General features: G+C 48.0%; 1 protein-coding gene across 1 annotated transcript in view; it reads left to right on the forward strand.

Moving 5' to 3' along the window:
• The first annotated feature begins 3,701 nt into the window (after positions 1-3,701).
• The window catches only part of PTPN1 (protein tyrosine phosphatase non-receptor type 1), a 59,113-nt gene continuing 49,452 nt past the window's right edge, over positions 3,702-13,362 (forward strand). The window contains exon 1 of the mRNA XM_070486129.1: positions 3,702-3,930. Within this exon, the coding sequence (XP_070342230.1) occupies positions 3,868-3,930 (63 nt within the window). The 5' untranslated portion in view covers positions 3,702-3,867. The remainder of the gene's footprint in view (positions 3,931-13,362) is intronic.

Raw genomic sequence — 13,362 nt, forward strand, 5'->3', positions numbered from 1 at the left:
CCGGAGCTCCGAGTCCACGAGGTGGAAAGAAGTGCTGTCAACTTGCTTTCTGGAACCTTCCAAGGACTCTTGGGCTCATCTGGGAATGACCCGTAGCTCGAGGAAGACAGCACTGAAGCAAATCAACTTGTCTCTTTTCTTCATGAAGTTCACGTTTAGCGATGGAGATAAGCACAGAACACAGACACATGACCTAGCACCACGTGGTGCCAGGAAGGAGAAGGGGTGTCCTCGAACAGCCGCTGAGTGCTAAGAAGAGAAGGGAGCGAGGGATGGGGCTCTGTGGAGCAGGAGGCGTCAGGAGCGGCCTCCTGGAGGAAGCGACCGTTCATCGGGGACAGTCGGGTCTCGCTCTGCATCCCCAGCCCTCAGCACGTGCCGTCTCCCAGAAAAGAGCCCGGGCCAGATTTTAGCGGGAAACTTGCTGATGCTGCTAGCTTAGGAGTCGATTATCCATTGGAGCCTTGGTAAACAGCCATCCCTCTCCACTGACAACGCTTTTGGACATTTTTAAAAGTTTAATGGGTCATTGATTTCTTCCATTAGCCAAATCCATGAAGGGAAGGCCCGAGAAGCCACGTGGGACCATCCTCGGGCAGGCCTGCCAGGAAAAGGTTTCAGCTGTCACGACACACTTTGTTTACTCTCTAACCAGCCATCACTGAAAGATGCCCAGTCGCCACCATCACGTCTGGGGGGTTCCAGGCCTCGGCAAGGAGCTAGCAGAGCCCTCCCCACGAAAGCTGAGCCTCAGAGAGCGGTGGAAGATCCAGCACCTTGGGTCCCTCCACCAGGCCAAATACCAGGCGCTTGGGACACGAACAAGAAGTCGAGGTCCCTGCCCTCATGGAACATTACGGGGGCGGGGGGGTGGGCAGGAGAAGGAAGCAAGCTGGCAAACAATTGAGCAGGGGAATTTTAGACAAAGATGAGTGTGACGATGTAAGAAACAAGGTCTGTGGTAGAGAGTGACTCGGGGCTATTTTAGAAAGGGTGGCGAGAGAAGACCTGTCTGCAGAAGTGACATTTGATCTGAGACTTAAAGGGTGAGAAGATCTGCAAGAAGAGTGGTCCAGGTAGAAAGGACAGCTGGTGCAAAGGTCCTGAGGTAGAAACTAGTTCAATATATTAGAGGACTGGGCTGGAGTGGAATGCAAGAAGAGGAGAGAGTTTGAGGAGGTGCCAGGGGCCACACGGGTCTTGTGGGCAAGGGTTAGGACTTATTTGGGTTTCATTCTAAAAAGGATGGGAAACTATTGGAGGGTTTTACAAAGAAGAGTTTCATGACCCAATTATTAAAATCTCTCTCTGGCTGCTGCTATGTGAAGAATTTACCCTCTGCCACTGTAGTAAGTTGAGTGGGGGCAGCCAAGAAAGATACGTCCAAGTCTTCACCCTCAGAACCTGGAAGATGACCTTATTCAGAAAAAGGGTCTTCGCAGATGTAATTAATTTAAGGATCTCAAAATGAGATCATCTTGGATCACCTGGGATTGACAAATCATCCTGGATCAGGGTGGGTCCCGAATCCAATGACAGGTATCCTTATAAGAGGGAGGCAGACGGAGATCCTGCAAGAGGAAAAGACACAGAGAAGAAAATCCCGGGAAGATGGAGACAGAGCCTGGAGTGATGCTGCCACCGCCCCCAGGAGCTGGAAGAGGCAGAAAGGAGTCCCCCCCAACAGCCTTCAGAGGGAGTGTGGCCCTGCCGACACCTTATTTCAGACTTCTGGCTGCCAGAACTTCAAAAATAAATGTCTGCTGTTCTAAGCCACCACATTTGTGGGGATTTGTTACGCCAGACCTGGGAAACCAATACAGCCACGAAACAGCCCAAACTGGAACCCTGCTCGAGCCTCTGCGGCCCCCTGCACCCCCCTACAAGATCCTGTGCATAGCTTTGGCCCCACTCAAACGCTGCCCCAGTCACTGGGTGGCAATCCCTGCAGGCCTGAGGGCCACTTGGGCTCCAGACAGGCATTTGATTTATTTACTTACTTAGCCCAGCCCTCGGGGACAGGAATGAACCAGGCCTGTTCTCTGTCCCCCTGAGGAGCTCTCAGTTCTGTGAGTTCAGATGGATGAGCACTGAGATAAACAAGGGCAGGAAGAATATGTGAGCCTGGAGAGAGACGTAGACCAAGACTGGAACTGGGCAGCCTCCAAGCGTAGGGTTCCCAAACTTGTCCCCAGAAGGGGCACCCGTGAGGAACCACCCTCCCTCACAGTTTCTAAAGACGTTGTCTATCAAACCAATTGCATTTATTCAATAAGAACTTATTTACCTCTCCATTGGCTATTATTTGAAGGCACATAACAACGAGGGCTAATACGTATTGATACACTGACGGTACTAAAAGCATTATATATACCCGGTCACTCTTCACATTGCCCCTGCGGGGTAGGTAATTTTATTAGCCTCATTTTACAAAGGAGGGAACAGAGGCAGAGAGAGGTTAGGTAATTTGCCCAGGGTTGCACAGCTAGTATTTAGCAGAGCTGGAATTTGGACCCGGGAAGCCTGTCTGCAAAGCAAGCGACCCCCTGGAGACTGGGTTAGATGCTGGCCTCCACACCAATGTGCAACGCTACTCCGGACGAGTGATTTTTGCCTCTCTGCGCCTCGGTTTCCTCATCTATAAAATGGGAATAACAAAGGTGCCTATGTTGTAGGGTTGTTGTAGAGATTAAATGGGAATGTGTACTTGGAATGCGAGGCACCGTGCCTGCCACAAGCGCTCAGGAAGGAGCTGGGATCAACCAGTGACCCCAGGCAGCTGCTCTGGGCAGGCCTGAGACGGGAACGGTGTTCAGCCGTCTAGGTTTCCTGACCCCAAGGAGTTCACGGTCTCCATCCACATAACGTGCCCGGCCCGGAGCTGGACGGATTAAAGCAGAACCGCAGCAAGGCATCCCCGCCAGCCCTCCTTGCATGTGCTTCGAGGACCCCAGGTACAGAAGTAACTGGGTTGCTGGTGAAAAAGACAGATTCTTGGTATCCGAATCCTTCGGAGATGGGTCCAGAAATCTGCGTGATTCAACACACTCATGCACCACGGAATCTGTGCTCCACTGAGTCCAGTCTGAGCAGGATTTCCTTGCAACTTTGGGAAATATTGAAAACCATTCCAAGACTCGAATCGATTCTATCCTACAGCGCCCAGGACAGGAGTCCCACGAGGGAAATCTTGCGTTTCCGACGGGGACAGTACCCTCGGGGCGTGGCGGGCCCTCCCCAGCAGCCTGGTGAATCACGGAGGTCTGGGTTTCAGGAGAAAAGGGCAGACGTCTAACCAGAGGCGGGAGGCAGGAAGTGGAGCGGGCAGCCCTCCGCCCAGACTCCGGCACGAAGCCCTGAGGCCGGGGCCGTGCTGCTGCTGCTGAAAGACGCAGGACCACTTCAGGGTCACCCTGCGACTCAACCGGCCGCGTCCAGGCTCGAACCCGAGCTCCGCAGGGGCTTCGCGAACCCACGCGCCGTGGGCGGGGCTCCGGGCGTCGCCTAGGCAACGGCGCGCCACGCCCAAGCCGGGAGCCGGGCGCGGAGGAGGGAGCGCACGCTGCAGGAGCTCTCGCGGGGCTCGGGCTCCTTCCCCGCAAGCACCGCCCCCAGGCCCCGCCCCGCGGAAGTTCTTGCCGCCATTCTCGAGCGCTGATTGGCCCTCCCGCTTGGGGGGCGGGGCCCGTGGCAGCGCGGTGCGTACTTCCGGCTGCCGGTTGACATGAAGAAGCAGCGGCGTCTAGGGCGGCGGTAGCGGCGGGAGCGGCGACGCGGTGGGGCTCCGGGCTGCGAGGGCGACGCGGCCTGGAGCGGCGGACGGCGCAGCGGGCCCAGGAGGAGGCGCGGCGGCCGCCCTGGCCCGTCATGGAGATGGAAAAGGAGTTCGAGCAGATCGACAAGGCCGGGAGCTGGGCGGCCATTTACCAGGTGCGGGCGCGCCCCTCGCCTAGGCCGCGGCAGCCTCCCGAGACCCCGGGCCGCCCTGCCTCCGGGCCGCCCCCACCCCGGCCCGGCTGCGCGAGGGGTCGACCCGACGGCGGCAGAGGCCGGCCGCCTCCCTCTTTGTCCCCCGGCGGGCCCGCGTCTCTCCCGGGCCTCGCAGCCCCCCGCCCCCGAGCTCGCATCCTGCGCGCGGTGACCCCCGGGCCCCGAGGCCGGCCGTCGGCGCCCTCGCCCCGCGCCCCCGTCCGCCCGCCCACCCACCCACCCTTTGTCCCTCGGGGCTGATGGAGCACCCCCACCGCTTCCTTTCCTAGGCTGGACCACCTCGTCCTCTCTTCCTTTGTCTCCCGGGGGGAAAGGGCTGCTCGCTCCTCCCTCCTGCACGTTTCCTCTCCCCCGGTCTGTGTGCGTGAGTCCCGGGGATGAGTCCCCTTCCCCCTTCCTGTTCATTCATTTCACGGAGCTGGATGGGCTTGCCTGATCCGGGCCGGGCCCGGCTTGGGCGCCGGAGGTAACGTTTGCCGGACAGGACGGGCAAGACCCCTGCCCCTCGTGGAGCTTAGAGTCGAAGAGGGCCGTGAAACACGCAAGCGGGTAATTTCAGGTGGTGACAAGTGCTGTGAAGACAACGAGGCGTCGCAGTGGGGCGGAGAGTGACTGCACGGAAGGTGGGCTGCCTCGGAGGAGGGGGTCGGGGAAGAGCTGTCCGAGGAAGGGACGTTGGCTCCGCGAGCTGAAGGGGAGCAGCGGCGGCCCTGAGAATGTCAGGCCAGGGAGCTTTCCGGCCAGAAGGCCTGCGGCACCCGCTCCCCTGGGGCCCAGATACTGCCCTTTCCGCAGGGAGCGGGGAAGGGTGACGTTTTTGCCTTCTCTGAAATAGTATCTTCCCCCGGTGAGCATCTTAGCCTTCCGTCGTGGCTGAGACGATTGTGTCTTTCCGGTCCTCTCCCTGTGGGTTATGGTGGTTCGTAAGTAAAAAGTTAGGAAGATAGGGTTTCTCACATGTCTCTACAACATCAGATTAAAAACACGAAGAGAACTGCTTTCACAAACAGTTAAATCCTCTAAAGAAAATGTGTGCTCCCGATTAAATGTCATTGCGGGGGTTGTGAAGATTAACCAAAACCACACTCGGTATTTTAAATAAGCGATCTACAGAATAGAGAGATTTTGTTACTTGTGTAAAGGGAGAAGGCAGTTTATAGGCTCGAGAGGCAAATTGTGAGACCCATCAGCTGGTAGTGTTAAAATCTATTTTGAGCTCCACTTAAAAAGGAGAAAAGCTTTAAGCAGTCCTTTGGTATGCTTGACTAACAAAAGCCTTTTTTTGGCAGGCTTGGTCTCATGTGGATTTGCATGAGATTTATTTGACAGGGTTCTTTTTACTTGGACTGTAATGTATATTAACTTCGGGTAGACTATTATTTATAGCCACTGTAATTTGTATAAGTATGAGCAATCAATATATAAAATTTGTCTTCCGGGTCTAGTCTCTGAGTTAATTGAATGAATTCCACTAGTGACTTTGAGAATGTGTAGACAAATGTAATGCAGTGGACTCTAAAGTGGCTTTAAATGAACAGATTGTTGGAGTTCATTATGATATACCCCGTCGCAAGTGGAGGGGGCCTCCAGGAGGCATTGGGGAAAGTCTTTTATACTGAAACTGAGTTGCCAACACATTCATATTTATAAGACGTTCTTGGTTGAATTTCGTTTCTTACTGTTTCAGAGCAGAGTAGACCTGTCACCCAAGCATTGTTAAAACTCGCCAAATCGTGCCACTAGCATGAAGCCTGTTGGTCTTCAATTAATTTCCCTCATTGTTCTCACATTTGAACCCAGGAGTCAGTATGCTGTATGTTGAGATTTCCCCAGCTTCTTAATGGATTGCCACCTTCCTGGAAGTGGTTTCTTTTGATCTTAGAGAATTGTCCACTATGGGCTTTCTCACCTCTACCATACAGATATGTTTCTTTTCTAAAATTGAAATCAGAAGCTCTTCTCCTTTTTGAGTTTAAAAGTGGCTCTTTATTGGGCAATTGTGGCATTTTTAAAAACGTAGAGTTCAAATGACCTCAAGTCTAAGGTGGCACGTTTTCCAAAGTGTGTCAATTTACCAAAAATGTTATTTTTCAAGAACTCAAAGAACTGCGTTTATGGTTGGCAGAAAATGGCAGTTAAAAAAAATAATATTTCTTAGCATGTCACAATGAGGGGAGCCTTATACAAAGTCATTTTGAGCTTGCCTAGTCTGTTGTGATTAGAATAATATGTAATTTTTGCTTAACATTTTGTAAACAGGGCGGTGCAGTTATTTCTCACAATACTAACTTCTAACTAGAACAAAACGATGCAAAAACTTGGAAACAACTGGGAAAAGATCAAAGGGTGGAGGACAGTTTCGAATGCTGAGGAAGGTGGTAGCTTAGAAACAAATGTTTCAGAGATTCTATGCTAGCTCAATTTCATCAAGTGAGCTAACTTAATTGTTTTAACGTTAATTGTTAATGCTAATAAATAGCATAGATACTAAGAAGCATTTAGATCTGTAAGAAGTCAGCTTTGATGGCATATATAGATGGCTTTAAAAATTGTTTTTTGTCACTTATACGTCTAGTTCGAAAGGGGAAGTAGTGTTCAGCGAGCCGCTGTTTGAGTTGGTCTGGCTGTCCAAAGAGGGGAGAGAACTGGTTTTCGCAGCTGGCTGAGAGGAGAGAGGGCTCGACGAATGAAAATGCCTGAGGAGCTGCCCTCTGTTTGTAGTTTGAGGTTTTGGGGTCAGGTGTTTTGCTCTTTCTCTCCTCTCTAATTCTTTGATTCTCTGACACTGTTCGCTGCTTTTCATTGTGAATGATTTGATTGTTTTCAGATAAAGGAGATTGTAACAGTAGCTCGTGACTTGAAGGCAAGATTTATTCCATGTTAGAGGCAGGCTTTGTGAAATGGGCCACTCTTCCAATTGACGTTTGTTTTTATAGCTGCTTTCATTATGAAATACGATTGAATGCCTGACTAGGTTAAAACCATGTTATAACAATAGTTCACCCAAATTCCTCACTGCTGTATACGGCTTATGTTATAGTCCAAGAAGATGAATATTAAAACTTCCCAATGATGTTTATTTAAATACCATCCTCTTCAGAGAAAAACTATGTTGTGCAGAAGAGAAAGATCTATACACTATGACTCACTTTTCTTAAAAAAAAAAAAGACAAACGGAAATGACATGGAGAGACTGGGAAGTTCTGATCATCTTGAGTGACCCATCGGATGGAAACGTGCTTCTTCAGCCCTGGTTTGAGTGAACTAAATTTAGGTGTCTGACCACCACTTTGGAAATGGTGTAAAGACCTTTGTAATTGTCTGGACTCATCCTAAGTTAACTGGGAGCACAAGTAGAATAGTGGAGGGAAGAACTTTTTGCTATCATTCTGTGTTTGACATCACTGGCCTGTTTATGGGAATACTTTGATGCTTTTGGAAGTACGGAAACCAAAGCCAGCTGGGGGATAACGGTAATGCAGATGATTTTCACTTGCCAGTTATCTGTCGTTGGGCTCCATGGCCTCCCCACTGTATTTTGCGTCTTAGCATGACTAGCTCCCCAAAACCTATAAAAATACCTAGTATTGAGTAATGTAATTGAATATATGCTGAATTTCATGATAGAAATAAATTTTAAAATTTCCTGTAGGAGTTTTTCACACTGTGAACTGCTGACATAATTATGGCTTTTCGTTTTCTTTCCTTTTTTTTCATTTTTTGAATTGTCTGTTTTCTGATCTTCTCGATTGCAGAACTCTTTTGGCAATTTTTGTCCTTTGCTGTGCTTTTAATTGCACATGCTTTTCCCAGAAGCCTCTCTGGGCCCATATGTGTTTTGCCCAAGCTGGCGTTCCTCCCTACGGTGTTTATGTTAATAGGTTCATGGTAACCAACTAATACTGACAAATAGGCTGGGCCTGTTTCTTCATCCTGCCCATCTTCAGAAAGATGGGAAGTCTAGCTGGGTCATTGTTTCTGAGACAATGTAGTTTGGTACCAGTCGCTTGGTGTGCCTGTTTTGAATACCGAGGCGTGCTGGGGACTTTGACTGGTTCTTGGTTCCCTCTACCGTATTGTATCGCTTGGTCACCGTGGCATCCTGCCTACCCCCCAGTGGTCTAGGTTCTCAAAGTTTGCTTGTAACGCTCGCATAATACTGCTGTCGTTTCTAGTTTCACACTGCACAAACGAGTGAAAGCAGTAGCGTATTAACATGGCCCCTCAACAGTCTGTTCACCTCTCCCCCCACAGTGTGTTCTTCACGTTATCGCTAGACTGATTCTGTTAACAACAGCCCTGAGCCTGTCACTCCCCTGTTTGACTCTTTCTAGCGCTGTCCTAGTACCTGGGAGATCCAGACTCCTCAGCATGGCAGCCAGGTTCCAGCTGTGCCTGCCGTGTACCTTCTGTTCTGGCCACGCTCGTGCCGTTCTCCGGACTCATCCCTCTGTGCCTTGGTTCAACGCCTTCTCCAGGCCGCCCTTCTCGTCAGTCTGGCTTGCTCCTCCCAGCTCAAATGTGAGCCTCCCCCTCTAGATTTTTGCTCTCTCACCTGTGCGTTTCTGTACCCCATCATGCTCATGTCTTCTAAAGCCCTGGCCTCGCGGGAGCTGTCTCTTTACATCCAGATCTGTCTTCTCCAGAGTCCGAGCTGTTGGGGTCAGCTCTCCCATCTTTCTCATTCATCGTGGTGTCCTCCACACCTGGCACAAGTACGTAAGAATGTTGGGATTGAATTGGCTGTCAGCACTTTGCCAGGCCCTGACAGTATAAAGACGAACAAGACATGGTTCCCAGCTCCCACTCTGGGTGGGAAGGAATGATAGAAACAATTCGATTCGGCTGCGTTGGTACTGCAGCCGAGGTCACTCTCAGAGAACACCAGCGCGTTTTGAGCCGTGGCCTGATGGGGAACCTAGTATGGCCTGCTGTGGTGGCCTGGAAGAAAGGCTGGCGTTCTGACCCAGTTCAAGTTGATACCACCGGTTGTTTCTCGGGAACTTTAAATTTAACAACCAATTTGTACTCGGCCTGAGGGGAAATTCATAGGAAACTGGGAGGTGATGTTGCTGTTCTCTAAGAATTATTGCATTACTCTGTTATCGTCATTCTTGACCTGTTCTCACATGCCTTCTAGAAGGCTTTGCTTGTAGTTGGTCTGTAAACATTTTCTGATTGTGGGATACAAAATATGGTTCTCCATAAAGTAACAACCCTTACAAAGTCTGTGATTTGTTTTCAAAGTATAAATGATGAAGGCAGACATTTTTGGCCTTTGATCAGAACACCCTTTGGGCCGAGAGAGTAGTTGGATCTTTTGTGTTTTCTCTAGTCTTAGCTCTACTACTAACAACGCTGAAGAGATCCCTTCCTTTCCTGGGTTTCAGTCCTTCCTTTGTGAAAGTGGTCCTAGGCTAACTGATTGCTAAGTTCACGTCAGTAGGAAGTCTTTAATGTACTCCCGAGAGAATCTGATGTTCCCGAAGTAATCCTTGTCAACACTGCAGTGGCTGCTCAGTTTTGTAAGGTGGTGGGTGTCAGTGAGTGCAGTTAGGCTCAAAAACTTTTAGGAGTTTTCTGAGTATAGTTAAAGATTCAAAAGAATTGAGTCTTTTTTCCTAAGAGTTTATTTCCTAAAATTAAACATTTTTAATAAGTAGGGTTCCTTTGATACAGTATTGTGGGAAGGTGAGTAGCACTGACATAGGAGTTATGCTTGCAGTTTTTCTCTGAGTAGCAATTGGGTGGTTTTTCCTGTAAAAGATAGAGGAACTGATTCTTGAGAATTTACGAAAGATTCAACCCCAGCTAGGTACATGAAGAGTAGCTGCCCTTTATGTTGTAATTTTAGAAAGAAACCTCCATCTGGCCTAAGCTTCATTTAAATAGTGTGATAGTTTACACAGCTGCCGTGTTTGAGAAGAAAGTACCTAAGTCTCCAGTATTTGAAATAATGCTTTACTTTGTAGACGTGGGCTTCAGAGTTCACTGGCTGGTGCCCTCTCCTTTTTCAAGGCAGCTTGACGTGATCGCGGGTATCTTACTGACAGTTTGTACATGTTGCATGGCTGGAAACTGGAAACAAGACCGTTTCACGTGGAAGATTTTTTTCCTGAAATAAATAGCCAAAGAAAAGTCTGGCCCCCCAAATCGGTTGACCTTTGGGGTGTGGTACGAGTCACACTGCAGACAAAATTATAACTAGTGATGAAGGATTTTCAGTCTTTAAAAAAAAAATTGTGATTCATTTTGCAGTTCTGAATGCTTATGATTCTACCAAGGCAGTAAAATTTTCTGGATAGCCCGTGGGTAATTGGATGGAATTGGTGCTTCAAGAAGTTGTTTCTACAGTGTGGACCCACAGCGTAGACGTGGCTTGTTAGCAAAGTAATGCTTAGGGTCTGTATTTTCTCTGGAAACTCTGTATTCCCTAGTCCTCTTATGCCAGGACTGTGCAGGAAATCCTGAGTCCTGGGGCTTAACTGCTTGTTGAAGTGCACCTCGGCCCCGGTGGGCTTGTGTCGTGGGGCCCTTCTCTCCTGCTCACGGGGGTTTCTTCCCAAAGACTGAGCGAGGCATGTTTTCTCTCACAGAGGAAGAAGGAAAAGCCTTGGCTGTGTTTGTAGCCTTTGTGGGCGAGCACCACCACTTGCAAAGATAAGATGAGCATAGCAAAAACTATGTGTCCAAAATTGTGTTTATTTGATTTATTAGTGATTAGAGAAGGACAGCTCTTTGTTGTCTCCATTACTCTGTTATGAGACGTTTTCTCAGGACCCTGACTTTTTTCTCTTACTTAATGGCTCTCTTATTGGTGCATCTTTTCCTTTTGAAGAACCTCATTTAAAAATTGCCACAGTGAGTTCCAGCAAACAGCTTCGCTAGTTTGTGTTCTGATGAGTACTGATTACTCAGAGAATTATACACTATTGTGGATTGCTTACAGGGAAAGAGAACATCAAGTAATTATTCCAAATAGTTGGAGTTCTCTTAAGAACAGGGGGTTACTTAAAAATGTCTGTAGATGAAATCACTTCTGAATATAACTTCACTCGAGAAAACAAGTAGGCAAGCTGTATTTAGCATAATACCAGAAATTGCTGTAAATTCCTCTGATGGTTAAACATTTGTCACTGTTGTATTTATGGCTTCGAGATTTTGTGCTGCTTCACTGTTCCGATAGGGCGTAGTTTGCTTCTGCAAGGGGAGCCTTCCCTGGGTAATAAATATTTGTGTGGCTCACTTTTGCACAGAGAGAAGGGGCCTCTGAGAAGATATTCTCGTCTTTTTTAGGGGGAGGATATATTGTTCTGTGTTTTTTTGTTGTCTTCGTTGTGCTTTGTTGTGACCCTGGTTTGAACTGTATTTTAGCAGCGTCTTAGAGTTAAGAGCACTGCCTGCGTGCCGCCTCCCTGTGCCAGGGTCTTTGGGTCATCCTCAGAGGTGGGGTGCAGGGGTGGAGCAGAGTGTGCAAGAGCAGGAGGTTGAATTAAGCCTCCTCAGGTTTACAGCCACATTTCTGGAGCACTCCCGGCGCACCGGGTGATTGAGCCGCGCTTAAGGAGCAGCTGGTCCACATCTCTTGGACATTCTTTGAGAATCGACATCCCCGAGATGCTGGGTTTTAATGGGTTCTTTCAGTACCTGGACATCAGGTACTGAAAGATACTTAACTACCAACTTCTTTAAGTATTCCTTCATGTCCTACTAACAGTTTTCTTATTATATCCTAGGAATATTAGCGTCATGAGCAGTATTTTATTTCGTCTGTTCACACCGCAGTACCCAGATTTGCTGCTTTCCCTCATTTTTCTCCTTGCTAATGTGAATGCTTTTGAGAGTTTGAGTAACCACATGGAAGAGCGCACAGTGGTAGTTGCTAGGTTCTTTACTTATCTTTATGTTTTAACCACTTGTTTCCATCCTTTGTGAGCTTGAATTTCCCTAGAAAACTTATCAGAAGATCATCATCATGCAGAGAGAACCACTGTAAAAGCCGTTGAAGTTGAAGAAACCTAGTACCTTTTGGTCATGAACGCTTATTTGTCAACTTCCTTTTGCAACTTGTTCCATTACTTGATGACAGCAAGCTTTTGTGTTTCTCAACGGACTTTGTTCACTGAAAGATTTTGCTTTTGGAAGTAGGAAATAAATGGCTTTTGGAGATGGAGGCAAGCTTTGGTTTGAAGTCGGAGGCTGATATGTCCCTAGCGCTCAGTGTGAAATGCAGCTGGAGATGGGTGTGGTCCATCTAAAATTTCCTATCTTCAGTTTGAGGAGGTGGTTACCATTCTAACCACTTAAGAACTGCGCGGTTCATGCTGTTTTATTTACAGGGCAAAACTTAGCTCTAACGGTTTCCCTTGTACTTGCCTTCAAATTAATAAAATGGCATTCTCTGGTAATGTTGACATGCCAGGTCCAGTTTAGAAGGAAGGAAGGATACAGCTCAAGTTAAAGGATTAAATTGGCATCACACCTTTAGTTTTGTAAATGCCTTTAATGTTTGATTTTTGTAGGTTGATCATAAGGAAGTGATAAGTATGTTAGGTTATTTGTGGTTTGAGCTAATTTTAGTCTCCTGTTCACAGCTTGCTTTATATCCTTTGACATTAAAACATGCTTTCTAGAAAGACAAATTTTGCATGTAGGATACAATCTGTATTCTATACTTGGCTACATTTCAAAAAATATTCTCTCAGTACTTTGGAAATTGGACAGTTTGAAGCATAGTAACGTTCTTTTAAGATCATCGATTCCTTTGCTTAGTCAGTCTCTACTTTTCCAACAGGTAATTTAGATTCTTTCATAAATGCTTGGAAATCTTGCTCCAGGCCAGGGGCTAAAAGGGCATAGTTGAGAGGATTTTAAAAGAGTGTGACCGACTCTGAGAGGTCTGGAAGTGAGGCTTCGACTAGCTGTGTTTAGGAAACCCACCCTGCCCCTTAGTTGATAGAGCGTTTTACTCCTAAGGGCTGGGCCTTGTGTCTGTCTCCAGTATTGGTTAGTTTCACACAGAGCAGTTTGCCTCAAAGCTTTAGTCCCAGGCTGCCCTGCTAGCCACCCTTCAACCACCCTGAACATACATCCCTCCAGGGACTTTAGAGGCAATGGGAAAAGAGGACTGGGTTTGGGTTCTGAATCTGCCTTTGACTATTATGGGAATGGAGGAGTTACATGCAGGATCTGTAAAACGTAGTGATTAGACCAGATAGCCTCACAGCGTGGGTCAGACCTAACATTCTACAAAGAGGGTCACACAAGGAGCCAGGAGAGTGGGGCACCTTTGCTAGAAAAATTGGGGCTTTGTGCCCTACTTGCATTAGATTTGGTAGGTTTATATGCCGTGATCCCCTTTATCTAAAAGGG

The sequence above is a fragment of the Equus asinus genome, chromosome 15, assembly GCF_041296235.1.
Source record: "Equus asinus isolate D_3611 breed Donkey chromosome 15, EquAss-T2T_v2, whole genome shotgun sequence".
Taxonomy (NCBI): domain Eukaryota; kingdom Metazoa; phylum Chordata; class Mammalia; order Perissodactyla; family Equidae; genus Equus; species Equus asinus.